The sequence below is a fragment of the Artemia franciscana genome, unplaced genomic scaffold (genome assembly GCF_032884065.1).
Source record: "Artemia franciscana unplaced genomic scaffold, ASM3288406v1 Scaffold_1327, whole genome shotgun sequence".
Classification (NCBI taxonomy): Eukaryota; Metazoa; Arthropoda; class Branchiopoda; order Anostraca; family Artemiidae; genus Artemia; species Artemia franciscana.
The window spans coordinates 4,210-28,736 of NW_027062793.1; the positions used below are offsets into that span (position 1 = coordinate 4,210).

General features: G+C 33.1%; 2 protein-coding genes across 2 annotated transcripts in view; both read right to left on the reverse strand.

The window, feature by feature from the left end:
* Window positions 1–656: 656 nt before the first annotated feature.
* On the reverse strand, window positions 657–19,534 carry LOC136042465 (elongation factor 1-gamma-like). Its single transcript, XM_065727424.1, has 6 exons — window positions 19,281–19,534; window positions 16,960–17,098; window positions 14,629–14,798; window positions 11,588–11,757; window positions 4,798–4,922; window positions 657–891 (listed from the first exon to the last, which is right to left on the reverse strand). Exons 1-6 carry the CDS (start codon window positions 19,460–19,462, stop codon window positions 736–738), a joined length of 942 nt encoding a protein of 313 aa, XP_065583496.1. The 5' UTR covers window positions 19,463–19,534; the 3' UTR covers window positions 657–735.
* Window positions 19,397–24,527, reverse strand: part of LOC136042466 (calcineurin subunit B type 2-like) — a 53,672-nt gene continuing 48,541 nt past the window's right edge. Inside the window, exon 3 of the mRNA XM_065727425.1 lies at window positions 19,397–19,587. Coding sequence (XP_065583497.1) covers window positions 19,468–19,587 — 120 coding nt within the window. The 3' untranslated portion in view covers window positions 19,397–19,467. The remainder of the gene's footprint in view (window positions 19,588–24,527) is intronic.

Consider the following 24,527-nt stretch of genomic DNA (forward strand, 5'->3'; position numbering starts at 1 on the left):
GCTTTCGATAGTTTTTCTATCAGGAAGAGAGATCTGACACTTATTACAGCGCAAATTTTACCAATTATACAAATAAAATTAATTGTCCTTATCGTTATCTTAAAAAAATACAGTCACCATGCGCTAGATAGCGTTGAAGTTTTTATCGACACTAGCATTCTTCTAAGGTACTAATACTATGATTCCAAACTTCAGATCAGTCTACTTACGAAGATTTTAGGTAGATTCACTTCCTGGTGTAAACTGAAGGAATGGAGTTACAAATTCCACTATCAACTAAACGAAAAGGGTCTTTCGGTTACGTGCTGTAACGAGAGCCCCTCTCACTTTTTTTTTTTAGCTAAGCTGAGCCACCTGGCGCTTGTTCCTTAATAAAGCCAGCGTTCGAAAAGAAGCTTTTTTTTTCATTTTATTCTTTAATAGACAAATTTAAAATACCCAAAGTGCTGATATGCTTATCAGTGCAAAGTTGAATGCTTCTCTTTAACCTTTGGTGAATAGATTACATCCAACAAACACGTGAATAGATTTCAGAATGGCCAATATTTCAGAAAAAGATAGTTCTCAGCTTTTGCTTTATATTCTCACCATTAAAAATTAGAAATTCACTATTTATTATATATCACCCCATTTTCTCTAAAGAAAGAAAAAAAAAATAACGATTGACTCTCTTTTATTCAGCAAAGAATTTGATAGAAAACTTCGTAACACCTCCAAAAACTTGAATCTTCTGATTTACTTAAAGATTTTGCCTTGATTGAACTTGCGACCTTGTTTGTCCGTACCAGTCCATGAGAAGTACTGTGTCACTAAATCCTTTGTTTCTTGCGCATCGGGGTCAAGTTTCTTCCAGTCATACGATTCGTAGTCGATCTGCCAATCGGGACTCAACTGAAAACGAGAAACTTGTCGATAAACCATCAAAAATAGGTTTACAAACGTATATAAAAAAATAAAAAAAAATCGATTGGACAAGTTTTCCTTCTAACTTTAAATATAATTAAAAGTTCAGACCAATGGTACAACAAAAAGTTTACTGGTAAGAGTGCCATGGCTCAAAAATAACTAAATTCAGCTCTTTTTACTGGATTAATATTTAGCACAAGAAAACCAAAGAAGAGTCAGAAAGGCGAATTTATTCTCTATGCAGAATGGCATTTCCTTGTCTGTCTGGGAATATTTTTATTTTTGTCTAAAGTAGTACCAAGTAATGTGATTGTATCGCGGAAATACACCACAGAAATGTAAATGAAAGTACAGAACACAATAAAACCTTACCTAGCTTATAGGCAAACAATTACACTACGAATAGACCGTGCTCATTTACAGAAAACCTTTCATAGAACAAAAACGATAGGATAAAAGCAGCTGTACAAACCACTTTCGATTAAACCTAAATTAAAAACAACACACATAGGGTTTCCCTCCTTTTATCTTATTTTGTCTTCAAAATAAATATCCTTTTTTTCCCCAAATAGTTTCAAGAATAATTTTGATATAAATCTGTTCTTGGATGCATCAATCCTTAATAATCGTAAGATATGTGCTTAAAATAACGACTTTGAGTTACTGGATCCAAAATTTTTGAATAGAACAAAGAATCCGACTTTTTATAACACAACGTATACTTTATTCCCAGTGGCCACCTTACCCTTTACTTTCAAAGTATATCTTATTATTTTCTTTCACATTTATTTTGTCTCCAAACGTCTAGTTCAAACTAGGTTAATTTTTCTTAATAATTTCAACCCTTGATTTAGCAGCACCTACTGCTTTTCAGCTTCTATTCGTCCATACTCTTTTAAATCGCATCGTCACGAGGTATTCAAAGGAGTCAATGGATAAAACATCACAAGGAAAATCGCTCCAAATCGAAGCGCAACGTCGAACATGGCTGTCCTTCAATTACTCAATTCACGGGGAGTCAGTATTAAGATAACGGGATCGAGCTGTGCCCCTTTCGCATCCGTCTTTTCGGTGGAACGATGTGGGCGGGGGGGGGGAGGCTGTAAGAGAAAGCTCTACAGAAGGAGATGAATGCACGCACTTGTAGAAATCAAACATCAACACTACATCAAACCTTTTACTAACAGACTGGAGCAATGGGTAACGACTAAACCTGCTCTATCAGAGCCGTGTCTTGGATCTTCTGAAGTGGCGCCAGCTATTTTTTCGGAGAACTAGTATGCAGGCGACATCCATGCTCGGCAATGGGTCTGATGCAACACTTGGAAAGTGGGAAGATGAATGAGTTGGGTAATAAAGTTTTTACTGCGGAGTGATCCCCAGCTGTCTTGTACAGGTGATTCTCACTCAATCGTGGTGGATTTACCAAGAGCGGATTTACCAAGAGATTATAAGGAAACGAAGCTCATTGACTCTATTTACAACTTCATTTGTGAAGATGAAGCAGGGGTGTATGCGCATCATTTTCGGTCACGACATCAGCAGCTCCTTCGTTAAATAAAATTTTATCTATTTCTGTCAGAACATACTTTACATCAGAGGTGACAGAAATAACTGAATGACTTTTTAGTAAACCCATTCATAGTCCGCGTTTTTTTCTCTTAAGATTTCACGACTTAAGTGCTTGACCAACTCTTAGGCCCTTTCCAATAACAAAGCAGATTCTAAAATAAACCTGACTATCAGGACTACGGATTCATAATCTAAGGGCCTGAATTCGACGAAATTAATGAAAAGCAAAGACCGTGCTTTTAGACAGAGGCTTAGAAGTTTTGCTGCTCCAGTTTGCAATCCTAATACTACTACCGACAACTCAATGCAGGACCAAGCAGCCAACACAGCTGCACACGCTCCTCCTCCACAATTCATTCCTTACTTCCTATTGAAGTTTTTCAACAAACCCCCATTTAGCAAGCTAGACTTGAATCTTTTGTCCGTAAGAACAGGGGTTCGAGTCCTGGTGTCGCTGGTCATTTGTTTGGACAATCCCCCATTTAGGGGATTATTGAATTGTTGATTAATATTTGTCTGTACTCAAGGTTGTTACTAAATGGGGGATAGAATTCAATCAGCCCAATAGTCTTAAAGATAATGCAGATTTTAACCCATATAATTGAATATTGTTGCTCTTACCCTTATTCAACACTTATTCAAAGCATTATAGTTCAATGGTTATTATGATCCAAGATATAGATAGTAAGCCAAACTCTGGATAGTTATAGAGAAAACCCGAAAAGATTAAAAAGTAATTTTCTTAAATCCATTAAAAATTAACGGAAATTATTTTAAAACTTTTTCCACAAAAGAGGCCAAACACAGCTGCACAAACTCCTCCTCCACCATAATTCATTAACAATTTCACTCTTAACCCCCCCCCCGAGAAGTTGAATTTTCTTTAAAATCCTCCCTTCTTCAATCTTTCGAATCCATTCGGGGACTGGCTTTCCGTTTGTCCAGCGATAGATGGCCAAAACGATCAATATTTGACAACGGATTGACATTCATTCTCAAAATATGTCTTAGCCATCTTAACTTTTCTGTCATTATAGCCTTTGAGAGCCAAATAGAACCTGCCATACGGTTGGTTACACGGGTGCCTAAAATTATCCTTAGACAATTCGCCAACAACAGCGTGAAATTTGAAAGTCAAGTTTTAAATTCTTTATTTCAGTAGTAATTGTGAAACCGGTTTCAAAATTTGGGTCCAGTTGACAAGACCCATTATCTAAAAATAAGGATTCATCAAAAAACGAAATATCTTTTCGGTCATGTGACAGTGGATATACGTATTCTTAGTCAATCAAACAAAGCAGAAGGAAAAGTGAACAGATAGTTGGTTACTTCGATTTTTATTTATTTACTAATATATATTCGAAGGCTAGTTGTAAGTATCTTACAACCATAAGTTAATGAAGGCTTAAATCGTTTTTAACTGAAGGACGAAGTCAGATTGGTCTATGGATGAGACACATACTTTTGACTATCTATGAGCTGCTATACTATATTTTTGGCAGGTAAATATCTCTTTTCATTCTTATCGCTGAATCCTCTTAATCCTCTTCTGGATGTGATTTTTTTAATCTAGCAAGATACATCTTCACTAAAATGGTGTCTAAGCACACTTTTTGAATGATCACCAACACAGACTTTCTCATTTCCTGGCTAATGTTTAGGGAAGACAACCCCTAGCTGTGAGCATTCAATCTCAGTAATCCTTACTAGAAGTGGAGAGAGACCAAGTCTTGCGATCACAACTCATGCCGACAATTTGGAACACTGGCAAATTCCGACTGACGAACGAGGTACGTGTAAATATTTTAAGACTGGATATTCTACATTTCTATGTGAAAAACGCTCTGCCCTGCTCAATATGATACAGAATGTGAAGTGTTACAAAAAAAAACAACGTCTTACGATTACAAGGAAAGCCAATCCACGAAAATGTTGATGGTAGGGGAGGGGATGGACTTACTGAAAACACAAAAAAGGTATTGTTCAAGAACTAGAAAGGGGAGGAGCTGTTGCCCCTTACCCTAATAGGCACCAATGGTGATTACAAGATTTGACAGCTTTATATTCGTTTTTATACCTTGCATACTTTTGCAGCATTGAGACAAAACAGGGAAAAAAAAGCAAAAAATATATGGTATTTTACAAAAAAAAAAATACATAAAAATATTTTCGATTTCAAAGTCTGGTGAGTATTCTGAAAAAGAAGTTTGTCCCTCGGCAGCTATGCTGTTGACATCCTGCATAGATGTTACATAGCTAAATCAGCTTCATTCAAAAATCTGAGTCATAGCAAATGAAAAGAAAAGATTTAGGCTTTACCTTGAAGGCTAGATCTTGACCTCTCCAGACCCATATGCCAGAAATGGACGAATCGTTGTCTTCACCAAATACGCAAACAGAGGCAAATGCTTGCTTTCTCATCTTTTCTATTCGCTGGAACATACCTGTAAAAAAAATTTTGTTCTTGAAAGATACAATCAAATAAATTACAAAATTGTAAACATTACGTTTTTCTTGAGCATCTATTGCTTCAATTCTAGTCAGGGTTCTTCAACCCTGGGTCGCTCAAAAATAGCCCATGAAGAATCTTTGTAACATAAACAGGACATTTTTTGTCCTTTTTTGTAATTAATAGATTAATTACAGAAAAAAGAATTAAGCAATAATAATAAAGGACAAAGACGAAAGAACATTAACTAAAAAATAAAACCAAGGCTAATCCGGTGTTATTTTTTGCTTCCCATACACAAAATCTCTTACAATACTTGGCAACATAAAAGCACAATTTAAATTCTTATATTATTGTTAATTGTATTCCATAGTTTGCAACCTAAATAATTTATAGACATTCATAACATAAATATACCAGCGTAAAAAATGTTACATATTGACAAGAAGTAATCATAGATCAGTTATATATTAAAACTTATATACTTATGCGTTATGCATTTACAAACTCTTAGAATCATTATCAACTAGATCCAACAGGTTTAGGTATGCTTGAGCAGTAACGATCCACAAAAATCTTTTAATTTCACAAGGGTCTTGTAATATTCAATTTACAACTTCATATAAACATAAAAAAATATAATATATAAAGGCTTAAAAAATAAATAAATGAAAACTAAACATAGCTTCTACAGAAAGATAAGAATCAATTTCGAGATTTGACATAGAAAAATAAATTACTTTTCAATATTGTAAAATGTACCCAGAGCTTTAACTTTTCTTTATAGTATTTTTATAACTTTTCTTTATAATATTATTTATTCAATAATTATAGAAAAGGGAACAAAACAAAAACCATAAGTTATAAATGTGAAGTAATATAAGCTTACAAAATAAAACAAAGATGAAACCTCTTCATTTTTTACCTCCCCTTACACAAATAAAACTTAGTCCAGTAACACTACAAAAAGAAGGCCAAACCTCGGTATTCGAGCAACAGAAATGTTTTTTAAATGAAAATATTTCAGAAAAATTTGCTTAGTAATATATCCAAAATTGCGGTGCAGAAATACTCCTTTATCAGGGAAAAGAGAAGATAAAGAAGGAAATCGCAAATTTGAGTTTCTGAAATACTTTCTGGATTGAAAGGTCGTTCCTATAAAATCAAGTCCGGGGAGACCAAAAATGAAACCAGAGTTGGAAAACGGTAAAACTTAGTACCCATTGTTTTTTCAATTATGTATTATATTATTAGAACACCACAAATGGTATTTTAGCCCCTTCTGACCCCACCCAGGGTGAAAATGGGGTAACAGGTGATTGAATTCTTAAACTCTGATGTCATTTTCAGTCTCCCTGGAATTGAATTAGTAGTGAAAGATCTTTCAATCCAGAAACTGTTGCAGAAATTTAAATTCAACCCCCTCCCTGTCTCCCCTTTTTCCTACAAAAAGAAGTATTTCCACACGACCAATTTTGGATTATCAATATCATTCAAATTCTGGGTCAAAACCGTGAAGTTTGAGACTTTTTTAAAGTATACCCAAAACTGAGCAGACCTAAAAACTTTTAAGAAACTTTTGTGAAACACATTTGCTAAGTTTATGAATTTGAGTAACTATATCCATTCAAAATGAAAGTGGCGTGATATTTTGAATCAAAAAATTGTCAAAAAGGTAAAAAAAACACAATTAATAACAGTTCATAGTCAAACATGACCTTTACGGAGGAAAGGAAAAGGATCTTTCCTGAAATCACAAAAAGGAGAAGCCCCATCTCGTAGATAGCTATACTCGTAGCTAATAATTAAGGAATTGCAAGCACTTAGGCATACATTTATTTCGGAAGTAGAGGAGATGGAGGATTAATTGGAAAATGAGCTGTTTACAAACTCTAGAATTTACAGAGATCGTAAATATGACGAAAACTTAGAGAGGGGTGCATGAGCCTGAAACCCATCCCTCTGGGAGTTTGGTGGCTGTTAAACTTCTGACAGCTATTTTTTATTGACAGATTCTCAGATATAAATAAAACTACAACCAAGCCAAGGAGAGGCCACTTGCCTTCATCACTACAAAACAAACTAAATCAACATTATTCAAAATAAACTACAATCTTTTTTTTTTTAATATTTTCTTATTTAAACCTAGAAGAAACAGTTCTCACAAAGAAAAAGACCGAAAACTATTTTCACATCACCCGCGGAAAGAAATAAAATAAAGAAAAATCTATTTTCGGTACGCATAATAGATTTCATTAAAAAGAAGCCGAATAAGGAATATCTGACCACGTTCGAATACGACGGAGGACAAGCCCCAAACCTAATCGATAATGGTCAGTTTACTCTTCCTCTCGTACGTTATACAACAGACCCGAAGCGGCACTATTGTATCTTTTTCAAGAGTTCTACAATCAACAGACTAATCCAAGCTAGCAAGAAATTCACACAATCTTGCTAAACGAAGTTACCTTGCTACAACAACATAATTCTTGAGTGGGGTCGCTATATCCGAAAAGTACCCTATTAATATTTACGATTTTCTCTGTATTTTTTTGTGTTTGTCATATAATTAGCCCATTTCGTATTTTTTGAAGTCGTTTATACAACAGCCACTAGCGGGAATAATATTATAATACTTTATTAACGCTAATAATCACCTAAAAAATTAACTAGCTAAAAATAACTAAACAATTATTTAATTAAATAATAAATAACTAGATAAATTAAGATCTAATTAAAAGTAGCTTATTAAAATAATGTCCGAATTGGCAGATCAATTACGAATCCTATAACTGGAAGAAACTTGACCCCGATGTGCAAGAAACAAAGGATTTAGTGACACAGTACTTCTCGTGGACTGGTACGGACAAACAAGGTCACAAGTTCAATCAAGACAAAATCTTTAAGTAAATCAGAAGATTCAAGTTTTCTATCAAATTCTTTGCTGAATAAAAGAGTCAATCGTTAATTTTTTCCTTTCTTTAGAGAGAATGGGATGATGTATAATAAATAGTGAATTTCTCATTTGTAATTGTGAGAATATAAAGCAAAGGCTGAGAAAAATCTTTTGGTGACATATTGGTCACTCCTAAATTTATTAACGTGTTTGTGGGATGTAATCTATTCAACTAAGGTTAAAAGAGAAGCCTTCAACCTTGCACTGAGAAGCATATCAGCATTTTGGGTATTTCAAATTTGTCTATTCAAGAATAAAATGAAAAAAAAAATACTATAACAACACAGTAAAACCAAACTTGGGGACTTGGGTTAGAACTCATTACTACGATTTTAACCAGCATTATATATAAAAAAAAAACATTACCCACTCTGCACTGTTCGATGTATGGTTTTTTTTTCGCTGATTTTCTTTGGCGCTTTACCAGTTAATAATTTTACCAATGAGCCCTCTTTCTTGACTCAGTAAGCCAATCCAGAATCAACCCAGTTCTCAATGGGTACCTGGGAAAAACAGGGAAAGGTAAACAGGAAGGGTGTGCAAGAGCATAAGAGTTCTAGGCCCCACGCGCCTGTTGTAAGTCCTAGCTGAAGGACCACAAAATCGGGATTAGCACCGCCGGTTTGGACTAAGAAGTTTAGTGCCGTTTACCAAAAGCCCCTTTATTTTCTAAAACCTCAATTAAGTTGGGAGTTTTCCCCCCTTTTGGGTTATCCTTTAATTTTTTTAAACTACTTTACCATTGGGTTTTGTCATTCTTTTCTCTTTTGCTATCAATATTTTCCTCTGTCAAATCCCGACAGAATCTTTTTTTAATCAACACTTAAAGGAAGATAAGTAACTAGGGTCAATATTTCATACAGAAAATGAAGAAAATTATTATGTAGTAGTTACTTTAAAAGAAAATAAATAATGTTTTGCAATAAAATAATAGCTAATTGCAATGTAGTACTGGATTGAAACAGTAGACCTAGACGTCTCCTGGATTTAACAGTACAGTATAATTTACCTCTTCAAGGTTACACAAAGGGACAATTGTTTATCCACTTTGTGTCGTAATTAGAGGTTAAAATCATTAAAGGTCAATTCAATCACAATTAAGATAACGCTACAATTTAGTCTCTATAACTGACAATTCTGTGTTTCCGAGTTCAACCAGAGAATTAGTATCCAGATCTAGCTAGAACCAAAACCCTAGTTAAATTTATCCAGTATTTTAAAACTTACCTAAGACTCAGATAATTTCTTAAACCACATATGCCTGCCATAACAAAAAGAAAGAAAATGATCAAACGGATTTCACGTTATTGTTTGTTAGGTATTTGATTTTAATTTTTAGTCTTTTATTCAATTTTATTTAACTTTTTAGATGTTTTTTTCATTGGCTTTGTTTTACTTCCCACACTTGTTTTTTGTCTTCTCCTTGATCTTATTAGTTTGTTCGCGCTGAAGAAGACAAGCGGTTGTTCTCTCGAAATATTCGCTTTCTGTTTTTTTCTTAAGTATTTTCATTTGGCCTTCAACAATCTCATTTTTGGTCGTTTCTTTCTTTACTTAAGACTCAAGCCAATTAAAGAACTCCATTGACAATTTCTTTTTATCGACATAATACTTAGGTTTTCAAACGCGAGCTGGTGTATGATACAACTGCGCTTCTTAGGCATTTTTAGACCGAAGATCTTCAAGAAACGTCCTGTTTTGCTGCGTTCTTTTTGAGATTACGCCTGAGTGTCATTCTCTGCCGCGGACAATATTTTATTCGGGGAGGGAACCAACACAATTTTCAGGTAATAGGGTAGAATACACCCCCGATAACACCATCAACTGCATCTAATTTTATCACTCACAAATGGCTACCTCAAATCTTCAGATTCTTAGTAACACATCACCCTTTTTAATGAGGGTTGATGCTAAATTGCAACAGTAAACCTAACTGTCTCCTGGATTTAACATCCCGTATTATATCTCTTCAAGATTACGCAAAGCAGCAACCGTAAGTATACTTTATGTGTTAAATAGAGGATCAAATCATTTCTGCCGACCATCCTTCACTTTGTCTTCCGATAAATTCCACGTTTTAGCTCGGTAGGTTTGCATTTTTTTAAGCATCATCAGCACCTTAATTGTGCTTTCAAGAAGGAATGTGGTACTGGATTGAAACAGTAGACATAGCCGTCTCCTGGATTTAACAGTACAGTATCTTATACCTCCTAAGTAACACAAAGAGGCAGCCATGAGCACATCCTGTGTCGTAAATAGAGGATCGAATTATTTACTATCGATGACACCAAGCTACCTTTTTTCCCACAGTCAAATGCTCAGATTTCTAAATTTTCTCAGCCTAAAATTAATTAACAGCTTTCATTTTTTCCTTAGATATACTAATTTATATTACATCTTTCTTAAAAAGAACAATCCAGAAAGCAAAAATATTCGCATGTACAGTATGCACTTTGGGGGGAGGGGGATTCCAAATTAAAAAAAAAAATTACACTAAGAAAAAAAAAAAAAAAAAAAAAACAGACATGCAAACTCTCTATTCGTGTTACAGACCATACCGGTAAACATTTTCAGACCTCTCCCCTAGGCGTCAGATAGGCTTCTATCTATACTGAATAATGGTTAAAGAAATTGAATTGAACATTTTGACTTAGGTGGACCTTGATGACTTGTTACTGGGACACTTTTTGTTTCAATAAACGTTCTAAGTTTAGCTTGTGTTAAGTGCATTGATTAACAGATAAAATAATCGGATAGAGAAAAATTTTGTTATTGAATCAACTTATGAAATCTTAAATTTAAAATAAATAAGTTTTTCACCCAAAACTCTTTCAAAGCGACATAGTTTTTGTTACATAGTCTATTTTTAATCTATGTATCCTTGAGTTTCATTTCTTTTGAAATCAAAGCAACGGTACATGTCTCTGTGTACTGTATGCATTAAATCATTGTTCACCCGATCGCAAAGAAACTTTAATAAGTTGTTGAATTCACTATTACGAAGGTTTTAGGCATAAAATACCCCCGGACCAGCTTAATCTTTCGAATACTTATTGCGCTGACTGAAATTAGAGCCCCCTCCCTTAAAAAAATACTTTAAAGTTTCTTTCATTAAAATCATTCATACTTCCTGGATCCAATAATACTCGGCGGGAAAGTTCAGAATCATACTCGGCGGGTAAGTTCAGAATCATACCCTAATTTTTCAAATACTTTAAAATTTAAAATATGACCGTTATTTAACATATGGGCACTCACTTAAATTTGTGTGAAATTGGAGTCACATAAACAATAATTCGGTTTTTGAGACAATTAGGGATCAGTTAAACAAAAACATGATAAGCTAAAATGAAAGAAGCAAGTTGTTTAAAAACTCCCCATTAACAAGGTTGCATAAAATACAAAATTTGACATCTCATTTCGATATGAATGATTATGTATTGGAATTAGAGACAGCAATACTATTTTAGAGCAAATGGGTTAATACCAATTCAATAGATAAGGCCGTATCTATGGGGACAGGAGTACCGGATTTACCCCTTCCCCCATGAAGTTGTTGTCCGACTCAAAAACGTAAAAAATGCATACAAACAAGTTATCAACGCGATTCTTAAAGCCCCCTCCCTCCTCCAAGTAAAAATCCTGGACATACTTGAAAAAGGGGTAATTTAAGGTAAAAAGCGAAACTTTTTTCTCAAACTTACCCGTAATAAGGTTGCATGACATGTAAACTTTGGCAAGTTCATCTTGATACTTATATTCACTATACCAGATTGAGTAATTTTCCTTGTCAAACTTCTCCCAAAAGTATGGGATTGATTTGGTCTCCTCGTTGTTGGAGTAGAAACGCTTGAAGTCATCCATGTTGAACGTTCTAATCAATAAAACCAATATAATAATGTTTTATTCAGAATTTAATTGAACTATTAAGGTGAACTTCTACCATAAATAGTAACATTATAGTAAAATTAGTTATAATTAGACACCAAACCGTCACACAAGGATGTTAGAATTAAATATTAATTAGATTAACTAACTATTAGTGCTCTGCGATAAGGAAAGAATCAGCAGCTATCTAACCGAATATCTAGGGCATCAGCACAATCCTATTTTTCACTAATATCAATACATATATATAAATCACAAGTGAAAAAAGGGAAAACTTAACATGGCAGGGGATGGGGGAAGATGACAGAAAACTTATCCAGTATCAACTTAGTTAAGCTGTTCAAAGATGATTTTCCGCCGCCGTCAAACTTAACACGGCGGTGGATGAGAGAAGATGACAGAAAACTTACCCAGTATTAAGTTAGTTAAACTGTTCAAAGATGATTTTTCGCCATAACACAAAGGACTAACTGCGGTTTTATTAATTAACACATAACGCAACTGTAGTACCTTTTCAGTCTTATTTCAACAGCTTAATTAAAAAATAAACACAAATACCCCTGAACAGATAGTATACAAGACATATTCTCTCAGCATAATTTTTGTGCGTTTCCATCAAAAGAAGATCCATTTTTTACGTTCTAATAGTGATCCCAGAAGATAGCATTAGCCAATTTTTTTTGTCTCAGATATGCATAACGTTGCGTCAAAAGGAGTCATAATTGGAACCGCAAACGAAGTGCATAATTAATTGACTTAATTTTGCTTTATAGGGAGCCTTTCCAGACCAGAGCTTATACGACGAAGGAGCTGGCATAATAAACTTATGATATTTTATGATCAGATTAAAAAAATATTAAGTATTTGTTTAAATGACTATATTATGGAAATCATCCCCAACTTCAATAAGCATATTGTAATTTCTGATGTTCAAAAGCATTTATTGAAATCAATTAAATTAATGGTTTATTTTGCGTCAGAGCTCAATAACACACATTTCGTTCTTTTCGAGATAGAAAATTCTTAGTGTATTTATCTATCAGGATAAATCAAACACCTTCATGCAAAAACCTTTCTTAAAGTCTTTGGAGCTGCAAGAGTTTGCACTGATTTTTTTTTTTCATTTCAACTATAATTTTTGGACAATAGGAACAACATAGGCATTCAGTGAGTGTAAAATAGAACACTATATTTGACCAAATCTTCCCATTTTCGAATTACTTACGCAAAATAAATTTTACTGTCTAAAGGGTGTTTATTAGAGCAAAATTACTGCACTTGCATAACATATTATTGAAATTTATTACAAAAAGCTACACTGAACGAGGGCATCACTATTCATATATTTGATCAACGTCTTACTTCAAAGAGAACAATAAGATTGAGGAGCGTCAGGTGATTCTCCCCGCTTCACAGTAGCTATCATTCACATCAGCTTTACATGTAATGGACCAGCTTGGTTCCTTACATGGATCGCAAGCATGGGCTTTAGAGTTTATTTCGGGTCAAGTGCGAGTGCTGTCTTTTCTTGTCACACTTCCTAGAGGAATTCACTGGTCATAATTTGGTTTATCTGACTTAAATATAAAAAATCCCCCCTTTTCCCCCCTAACTACCGATTGTAACTGCACAAATGCAGTTACTATTTACTAATTAAGCATGATGACCAATATAAATCTACCAAGGACCTTTAGCATCCGCATCGTTTATTATACACTTCAACTGACGAATAATTCAAAATTTTTGAGAACTGGCAGTTTTTTATTTTTAATCTACAAGCGACTCAAGTGACAGGTAATTCGAGGGGCTGAACTCTGTGTAATGGCCCAATATGTATTCCCTTCTCTAATATACTCTATTGATATTAAGGAGGGGGGATTCGCCTCTTTTATACCGTCTTTCAATAAAATTTCTCTTCTTAAAGCTTTATTAAAGTTGTTTTGTTGTTGGAAAACTATCATACAGGGATATGGCCCTGTTTAATTCTTTTTATTACGAATTTAATCTGCATCAATCAGACTGGAGATCATACAATAGACATACATAAATCTACCTTTTTTCAATCTCTATCTTTTTGGCATCTTAAAGGCATATTTAAATAGATTTAATGCTCAAAGTTAATACAATATGCCAATCTGTCTTATGTAACTATACATATAAGTTGTCCTGAATTTTTAGATAGATTGTGCTGATACTTTTCTCAGCTTTGTCAGAAGCCTTTCCAGACCATAATGCTTATAAGAAGAAGCAGTTGGTAGGATAAACCTCTATTGCTCTATGACGATATGGAAAGAAATTCAGCATTTAGCTGAAAATCTATGGAATCATCAAATTCATGTGTTTATGTTTTATTATCCAGACATATAAACAACACAAGTGAACAAAACCAAATTGAGGGGATGGAGGGGGATTGTAAAGCTTCAAATTTAAATTGTGCTATTGCATAACCTTGCTTTTAGCCATCCTGGTTGCAGTGCTAGCTAACAGCCTAGTAATTTCATTGGGCGTTCGTGTTAAAATACCCAAGCTGCGTGTTCTTGGGACTCAGGTTCAGATTGAGGTGCTCTAATACCATACAATGTAATAAATAAATAAAAAAAAGTTTAAATTTAAAAGCAAAAACGTAAAATAAAACCATTCAAAGAAAATTAAAGAGATTTAAAACTCGGACTGACTTTTGAGAGTAAAACACAAATGTCATCAACCGATTTTTAAAGATCACTATCAATAAGGATCAAAGTGAATTTTTTAAAATTTAATAAATGGTTATATATATAAGTCTTAGGATATTGTTAAGAGTGGTATATTGTTTTTGGAGCTCCAATTGAGGTCGTTCTTTCAATTTAAATTATCTTACCCCTTGGGCATCTCGTCAAAGGGATCCTTGCTCTTGGGTTCAGCTGCAAGAGCCTCCTCAACAGCATCTGCTGGTTCTTCTTGCTCTTTCTTTGGCACTTCCTTCTTTTCTGGTTTTGCTTTCACTGCTTTTGGGGCCTTTTCTGTCTTCTTCTTTTCTCCACTTCCGATCTAAAATACAATTGATGGAATAATAAATACAAAATTCATCTTTAAGATAGGAAGTTCGAACTGCTATAAAAACTATTAATAATTTACCCTGTTTTCAAAAGGGGTGCCAAATATTTCACAACAAGAGCATTAAAAGAATTACTTTCAATTTTGAAGTCAAATTTAATGACATTTCTCAACGAATTAGAATGATCTTGTTAAGTTTCATTCCTAGCAGTCCAGACTATACAAAGTGTATTCGATGTTCAATTATGAAGCGTTCACTATGTAAACTATTGTAAGGCATAGAAAATTGTATAAAAACAAGTCTACATCTGTTGATACTTACGCAAGTAATAAATCTTTCTGTAATTTTGGTTTAAGATTGATTCTTTTTAAGATTAAATGCATGATAATTTCTATACCAAAGAAATTTGGCAATGCCGTGAAAATTTTGGTGAAAATAAAAGTGTATTTATCTATGTATCTATCAATATTCCACAACTGGTTCGATCCGACTATATAATAAAAGTGTTATGACAAACTTAAGGTATATGTTCCCTTTAAAAGAAGCGATTTCGCGACAAGTCTGCAGCTGCATCAAAAGGACAAGATCCTTACGCATTTTTAAAGGAGGATCAAAGCTTGATTCAAAAACAGGAAAAATGTCTTGTTTTTAACCAATTTTCTAAGTATTCTCAATCTAAAAACCATGCACATTAAATTTTTATCATTGCAATGCGGCAATTGGATAGGTCTGAATCTAAGCTATGGATTGACAGAAATAATATTCTATTTCGTTGATATATCCAAAACCTAGGGGCAGGCATGCAAAAAGTGCCATAGCAATTTTCAAATTTGTTGCCAATATTTTTCTGAAAATACCATTTTTACATATAAAAATACTATTGCTCGAAGAAAAGCTATCAAAACACAAGTTGCGATTTGGACCTTTTTACATACCTGCCTAGGAGAGCATAAAAATGACATGCTAAAGATTGCACAGGGAACACGAACCTTAAGAAACGTGTTACTTTAACACGTTTAGAAAAAAAAAGAAAAAAAAAAAAGAAAAAAAAAAAAAAAAAAAAACGCACTCGTGATTTGTCTTCTGGCAAAAAATACGAAATCCCACATTTTTGTAGACTGGACCTTGAAATTTTTTCCGCAGGGTTCTCTGATACGCTGAATGCGATGGTGTGATTTTCGTTAAGATCCTATAACTTTTAGGGGTTTTTCCCCCTATTTTCCAAAATAAGGCAAATTTTCTCAGGCTCGTAACTTTTGATGACGAAGATTAAATTTGATGAAACTTATAGTCGTTCGGACTGAAGCCCTAACTTAGTGTTGGGACAAAAAAGTTAATATTTTTATATATTTTCCTAACATAACACCTTGTGCTTTATATTGTTGTGGGATTACGTAAAGATAGGACTCTCTAGAACAAAATTAAATAAAATCTTTTCTCAATGTTTATTTTCAGAGAAATCATCTCAGGCTCTGTTGAAGTTCAGGCATTGTATTAAAGTTATACAATTTGAAAAACACAACCAAGAAACATTATTTAGTAAAAGTTTCAATAGCTTTCTATAAGAATTTCTATAAATTTCCACAAGAATCACTCAATAAGGATTTCGGCGAGAGATAATTGAATCTAAAACTCTCTTAAGACAAGCAGACAAGTGATTTTACTTCAATCCATATTTGTAACTTCAAAATACAAAATTGTATCTGATTTCCATTTTTTTTAAGTATCAGTGTCCTTGCCTCAAGACGTAAATTAATGAGTCGTTGGAAATGACTAAGATTACTTTTTTTTCTCTCGCAAAACAATCACACTGTATGATTTTTGATTGTTTATGCTTTTTAACTGTATCTGATTTATGCGTTTCTGATTTCGTTTATGTAACAATTCGAACGTTTCTGGTTTTTGATTTTTCAAGTGATGATGTAATCGAGTGTTTACGATTTTCGATTGCAGTTTTTTTCCGAGTGTCGATGTAACAATTCGACTGTTTATGATTTTGAATGAGATGTTTTGATTTTTTGAGCGTTTATGTAAGACTACTAAGTATACATACTCCTTGATTTTTTTATTCCTTTCGTTTTAATACTGAAGTCCATAAAATGACGATCATAATATCCCAGCCATTCGAAAAAAAAACAAAACAAAAAAACTTACAGCTGCCTGGAACTCAGCATACTTCTTTGGATCGAATTCACCAGCCTTTTCGCACAGCTTGAAGTCGCCAATCACAGCCTTGACCTGCTTCTGGTTAATTAGAGTGATAAACCAGCGGTTGGTATTGACATAAGATTTTCTGGAATGCTCCTGCCGAATTGCTTTCGGCGTCGAGAGTGATGCTACATGGCACCTCGATTTAGACCGGTCTCTTGGAAGGATGTGGACATCCTCCTGAATATTTGTCATGGCTGAGAAGGCACATGCCGTGTCCTTCCATCTGGTTGGGGAACGACCTCTTGGGCGTTTCCCACCATGAAGCACGGGATCAAAGAATCCTTTGATCTTACACGTACGGTTTTTTTAAAGGTAACATATTCTTGGATTTTTTTTTTGTTAAATATAAATAGAACAGGCCATGAGTGTGACTCATTTTTTTTTACCTTTTAAACCCAGAGCAGAAGCTTCCTTATTAGAAGCAAACGTTTAGGTGGGAAGCATTCGGTAGTTCATCACGTAATTTGCCAGGTACTTAATACCGTACCAGAAGAATACCTTGGTTATTCCGGGCTGGGGTGGCTCTACTGTACCAACACAGTTAAGTTCAATTCTTAAGATTGACGATGGTATTTCTTTTTTTTCTCTGCTTATTCTTTTTGTTCGGTTAATTTTTAAGCCTTTCGGTTAAAGGCTTAATTTTTCTTAGGTCATAATCTAGATGAATTAGTCTCTATATAACTTTTTAGAACTTTAATCCAAGGAGTTTTTAACCTACAAGGAGCTTCAGGAAATGGATCCTGAATCATCTCACTTCTTAAAGACAAATTCTAGTTGAATTAGTTTTTGTTGTTGCACAACTCATCCTTGTCAGAAGCTTTTCCAGACCAGAATGCTTATAAAAAGAAGTATCTGGTAGGATAAACTTCTCTTACTCTATGATGATATGGAAAGACATTCAGCATTTAACTGAAAATCTATGGAATCATCATACTATATAATTAATACTCATTTCACAGATTAAGGGAATACTGCACTGGCATTAACACTAGGGAAATGAAAGATAGCTTTAGGGGCGATATCTGTTTTCAAGAAACCAGTACTAGCCTGTTCACATGATGCTAACATATATAGGGAAACCCAAAAAGTATGGATAGGTTCTAAGAGTGGAAACTAGGGCTAGTGTTAACAAAAAACTGTGAACATCACCTAGCGTTTGGCGACACGTTCTAATTCTGTCACGAACTGGACCAGACACTGATTAATATACTAATTTTTCCAAATACACAAATTAAAATAGTTATTCTTATTACACTAAAAAATCCAATCGCCGTCAAAACATTAGATTGTTGTGGGGGGGGGGGGGTTTGGGTTGGAGAGTTTCAAAACTAATAGGAAAGGAAATTCATATTTGTGTCATACAAATACGAGAGAAAAACAGCATTATCCAACGAAACTATAAAAAGTTAAAGAACTTCTAATAATTATTGCTTGCTATCTTTTTTTTTACTTTGGCTTTATTTTCCAAAAAGAAGAATAATTTGTTTTCTTTTTATTTATAACTTTTTGTCCCTACTTTCGAGCTTTACTGAAAATCCAAATTCGAGCACGTTCAAACCCAACTTTTGCAACTATACCCATTTTTAAGTGCAAAGATTTTCGTATTTCGTATCTATACTGTACATGCACTACAAAATGTACAAGCATTGTACATTTAGGGAAGTTTTGTGGGAGGGGTTTCACTATAATGTTTTTAAAAGCCAGCTTTAAGGGCCAGACCCTAAATACCTGATATGTTTCCAGAAGTGCTTGATCAGAAAGAGAAAAATTCACATCATTTTCTACAAATATTTTAGAAATTTTGAAAAACATGTCAAGAAATTTTGTCAAAAAGAATTGAACTGAGTTTTTATGGTGTTTTCCCAATTAGCCTTTCTTTTGTAACTAAATCATTAGATTTTTTTCTAATTGCACTATAAAAAAAAATCAAATATTGCGAAAATATCACACATAAGGTTGTATGCTGTGATATGTTTCATCACTAAAACAAGTATTAAAATCTATCGCAGGAGATGAGTGTCTGGCGTGCTCTGTAAAAAGCTGACCCATACTAACTACGAGCAAATGACTAGATGTTCTAATCTTATCTTTTTCTGTGTTTCGTAAAACAAACCCAAAACTTAATGACAACATGCTTAACTGATTGCCGTCCACATATTTAGTAAATTGCAAAACAAGCATAAGTAAAAATTACACCCTATCAGACTTTTATCTCCAAATAAGGCTGAGAATTAGTAACTACACAATTAGAGATGAAAAGGTACCTAAAAGCCTCGTCCAAAACATGCTGATAGAGATGGAGTAATGTGCATGTGACAACAATATCAGCTAAGGTAATTCTTTCTCCTACTAGGTAAGTTCTTGTAAGAAGATGGTCATCTAAGGCTTGAAGGGCTTTGTCTATATCCTCCTTTGCTCGGGCCGTAGCCTGCTTGTTAAATTGCATAATACCTAAGACAGGGAACACCCAGGTACACGATGCAGGGAGAATTTCAGTATCAGCAAAAGTCTTTCATTGAATAATTTGAGCCTTTTCCAAGTCGCTGCTGCCCCGAAGTGTTTCATTAGCAACTGAAAATTAACAGATTTTATTCAGCTTTTTTTTTTCAAACGGAACTAAATAAAAAAAAAGCAGTAATTAAAAGATTGAAAACATAACTTTGGGCCTTTTAGAGCCAGCAACAATAGATTAAGCATTCCCTCGGTGAAAAAAAAAACTTTAAAATAAAAAATCTCTTTTATAAAATAACTTAATTTCGTTTTGTTCGCTGTAAAAAGTAAAACCAATTGTGCATTGGACGTGTGAGGATTTGTGACGCCATTCATTTTTTTTTTTCAAATTAGGGCCTAAACGTATTTTCTCGAAATCATGATTTATCTAGATCTTTATTTTTCACATTAGAAAATTGTAGAATGTCAATATTCAAAAAGAAATTTACTGTCATTTTTCGAAAAAATTCACAAATAAATAAATAAATATGTTATCGAACAAATTTTGTCCGTGGCTAAGGATAATCAAGCCCTGCTTAAGATTTTAAATAACGTAAGTTTGACATGTTACGGCGAAATTCAACATAGCTACCAAAACTAGAATTTTGGGATAAGCAATAACAAATTTTGGAAAAAATTCCAAGAAAGCATTTTCCATTAGTTTACTTACGGTGATGGTGATGGTTAATACATTTTTTACGCCAGCCTGGACCTGTTCAAGCACTAAAGATTATACTGAACATAACTTAACTATTTAACATAGAAAATTGCATAAATAGTGTGAAAGCTACTTAAGACCGCAGAAAAATAGCATAAAAAACTTGCAGAGGGAAAATAAACCCTGAAAATTAGGAAGAAAGTAGTAGGCTAAATGGAACTTTCAGAGATTTTTAAGGTTTTAGCTGATTCCAAGAGTTTCTCTCCTCTCAACTATTTTCTTTAAAATATAGAAAAGATATTCGTCCCGAATGTGTTTTTGATACTTTTTTTGTCTTTTCAAAATTGTTGGAAGCCAGAGCCATTATCGAATACCAGTTTTATCTTGGCTATTCTCTGTACTTTTGTGACCTCTGTACTTTTTATTCTAGCGTTATTCTTAATAATAATGATTTTGAACAATCCAAGAACGACTATTACAGGTATTTTAAATTTTTGTTCTATCTTTCCCAACCTTTCCATAATAGTAATTTAATTTCGTTATATTTAGCAATACAGACTATTGAAACATTTCTAATATAAACTTCTAAATTATTAAAAGATGCTCCATTAACGACGTTCGATACCATAGATTTCATTTTGCGAGTCTCGGCGTCGGCTGACAGTCTCAAAGACAAAGGGTCCATTAGCAAATTCTTCCAGTACCACAGGTAGCTTCCAAATTAATTTTGGTAAAAATGACAGCGAATCTAAAATCCTATCAACGAGAGCTAATGTCTCTAAATTCCTGTCGTAAAAATCCTATGTCTGTAAAATCCTGTCGAAGAGCTAATGAGAGGCTAATGAGAAAAAGATGAGAGAGCTAATGAGAAAAAGTAAATACACACGCTTGCCTTTTTTTTATTTTTTTCAGTTTTTTTTAGTTATTAGATTTTTACCTTTTTTTAGTTTTTTAGCTTTTTTAGTTTTTTTTTCTTTTTAGTTTTTTTTTGTAGTTTTTACCTTTTTTATTTTTTTTCTTCTTTTGTATTAGTGTGAAATAATTCAGACGTCATATGCGAACAAACATGACGTCACCTGATCCATCCACAGATCCACCTGATCCATCCACAGATCCACAGACAACTTATTTTTATATATATATATATATATATATATATATATATATATATATATATATATATATATATATATATATATATATATATATAAATATATATATATATATATATATATATATATATATCTATATATATATATATATATATATATATATATATATATATATATATATATATATATATATATATATATATATATATATATATATATATATATGATCTCCGTTTCTTGGCCCTTCAGCCAGGAAGTGCAATGGGGGGTTGGGGGCCAGCCATCCTGTGCTTGTGCACACCCTTCCTGACCGTCCTGGCCGGGTTGGTTGGTGTGCTGGATTCGGGATCCTTTGTCTGAGAGGACACGGGTTCGAATCCCGGTGTACCCAATTCTTCGCGCCACCCCAACACCTAGTTGGTGGGGGCGCTTCAAACCCCCCCCCCAAGCCCCCCCGCGCGCGTAAGTCGTTACGCAACATATTAGTTACGCGCCATTGTAGTTGTGTCCCTGTGTCCCACCTGTGAATATAGATAGATATATATATATATATATATGAATATATATATATATATATGAATATATATATATATATATATATATATATATATATATATATATATATATATATATATATATATATATATATATATATATGTGTGTGTGAATATATATATGTATATATATATATATATATATATATATATATATATATATATATATATATATATATACTAGCTGTTGGGGTGGCGCTTCGCGCCACCCCAACACCTAGTTGGTGGGGGCGCTTCGCGCCCCCCCCAAGCCCCCCCGCGCGCGTAAGTCGTTACGCGCCATAATAGTTACGCGCCATTGTAGTTGTGTCCCTATGTCCCACCTGTGAATATAGATAAATAGATATATATATATATATATATATATATATATATATATATATATATATATATATATATATATATATATATATATATATATATATATATATATATATATATGGTTTTAACTACGTAAAACTTGCGAATATACAACATTCTTTGCTGTCCCATTGTCTTTGCATATAAATAGATTGTCAGGTTTACCGACTCTTTGACACAGGTTTACCGACACCTGATCCATCCACAGATCCACAGACAACTTATTTTTATATATATATATATATATATATATATATATATATATATATATATATATATATATATATATATATATATATATATATATATATATATATATATATATATACTAGCTGTTGGGGTGGCGCTTCGCGCCACCCCAACACCTAGTTGGTGGGGGCGCTTCAAACCCCCCCCCAAGCCCCCCCGCGCGCGTAAGTCGTTACGCAACATATTAGTTACGCGCCATTGTAGTTGTGTCCCTGTGTCCCACCTGTGAATATAGATAGATATATATATATATATGAATATATATATATATATGAATATATATATATATATATATATATATATATATATATATATATGTGTGTGTGTGAATATATATATGTATATATATATATATATATATATATATATATATATATATATATAGATATATATATATATATATACTAGCTGTTGGGGTGGCGCTTCGCGCCACCCCAACACCTAGTTGGTGGGGGCGCTTCGCGCCCCCCCCAAGCCCCCCCGCGCGCGTAAGTCGTTACGCGCCATTGTAGTTGTGTCCCTATGTCCCACCTGTGAATATAGATAGATATATATATATATATGGTTTTAACTACGTAAAACTTGCGAATATACAACATTCTTTGCTGTCCCATTGTCTTTGCATATAAATAGATTGTCAGGTTTACCGACTCTTGAACATGCAACATATAATGGTCCATGGGAAAACAATCTGTATTCAGATCTATACCTCATGATTCTAATGATTGCCCTTGAGCTTTGTTGATGGTGATTGCTAATCGACCCTTTAGTTTTTTCAGTTTTTTTTTAGTTTTTTATTGGTTTTTACCTTTATTTTAGCTTATTTTTCAGTTTTTTCCTTTTTTTTAGTTTTTTTTAGTTTTTTGTTTTTTTAGTTTTTTACCTTTTTTTAGTTTTTTTAGTTTTTTTAGTTTTTTAGCTTTTTATTTTTTTTATTAGTTTTTAGTTTTTTTTGTAGTTTTTGCCTTTTTTTAGTTTTTTTAGTTTTTTAGCTTTTTTATTAGTTTTTAGTTTTTTTTGTAGTTTTTGCCTTTTTTTAGTTTTTTTAGTTTTTTAGCTTTTTTGTTTTTTTTATTTGTTTTTAGTTTTTTTTGTAGTTTTTGCCTTTTTTTAGTTTTTTCAGTTTTGACGTCACCTGATCCAGTTTTTTCAGGTGACGTCACCTGATCCACGATCCACAGATCCACAGACAACTTATTTTTATATATATAGATAGTTTTTTTTTTTTTACTTATGTCCTGGTCGTCATTTATACTCCCTGTGTCCCGGTGCTTTGTTGATTGCTAATCGAACATTCCTTTTGTCCTGGTCGCTTTCTCTTTGAGTTTCGTCATTTATTGGTTTTTACCTTTATTTTAGCTTATTTTTCAGTTTTTTCCTTTTTTTTAGTTTTTTTTTATTTTTTCCTTTTTTTTAGTTTTTTTTTATTTTTTATTTTTTTTAGTTTTTTACCTTTTTTTAGTTTTTTTAGTTTATTTTAGTTTTTTAGCTTTTTTACTTTTTTTATTAGTTTTTAGTTTTTTTTTGTAGTTTTTGCCTTTTTTTAGTTTTTTCAGTTTTTTTTTTAGTTTTTTATTGGTTTTTACCTTTATTTTAGCTTATTTTTCAGTTTTTTCCTTTTTTTTTAGTTTTTTTTAGTTTTTAGTTTTTTTCATTTTTACCTTTTTTTTAGTTTTTTTAGTTTTTTAGCTTTTTTATTTTTTTTATTAGTTTTTAGTTTTTTTTGTAGTTTTTGCCTTTTTTTAGTTTTTTTAGTTTTTTAGCTTTTTTATTAGTTTTTAGTTTTTTTGTAGTTTTTGCCTTTTTTTAGTTTTTTTAGTTTTTTAGCTTTTTTATTTTTTTTATTAGTTTTTAGCTTTTTTTGTAGTTTTTGCCTTTTTTAGTTTTTTCAGTTTTGACGTCACCTGATCCAGTTTTTTCAGGTGACGTCACCTGACCCATCCACAGACAGACAACTTATTTTTATATATATAGAAGATAGATATATATATATATATATATACTAGCTGTTGGGGTGGCGCTTCGCGCCACCCCAACACCTAGTTGGTGGGGGCGCTTCGCGCCCCCCCCAAGCCCCCCCGCGCGCGT

Coding starts and splice junctions, on each gene's coding strand:
- LOC136042465 (XM_065727424.1), bottom strand. CDS start 19,462: ATGCAATTTAACAAGCAGGCTACGGCCCGAGCAAAGGAGGATATAGAC. Junction 11,758..14,628: donor TTTGACGAGATGCCCAAGGG/GTAAGATAATTT, acceptor TTTATTGATTAG/AACGTTCAACATGGATGACT. Junction 4,923..11,587: donor GTCATGCAACCTTATTACGG/GTAAGTTTGAGA, acceptor TTTTTTTTACAG/GTATGTTCCAGCGAATAGAA.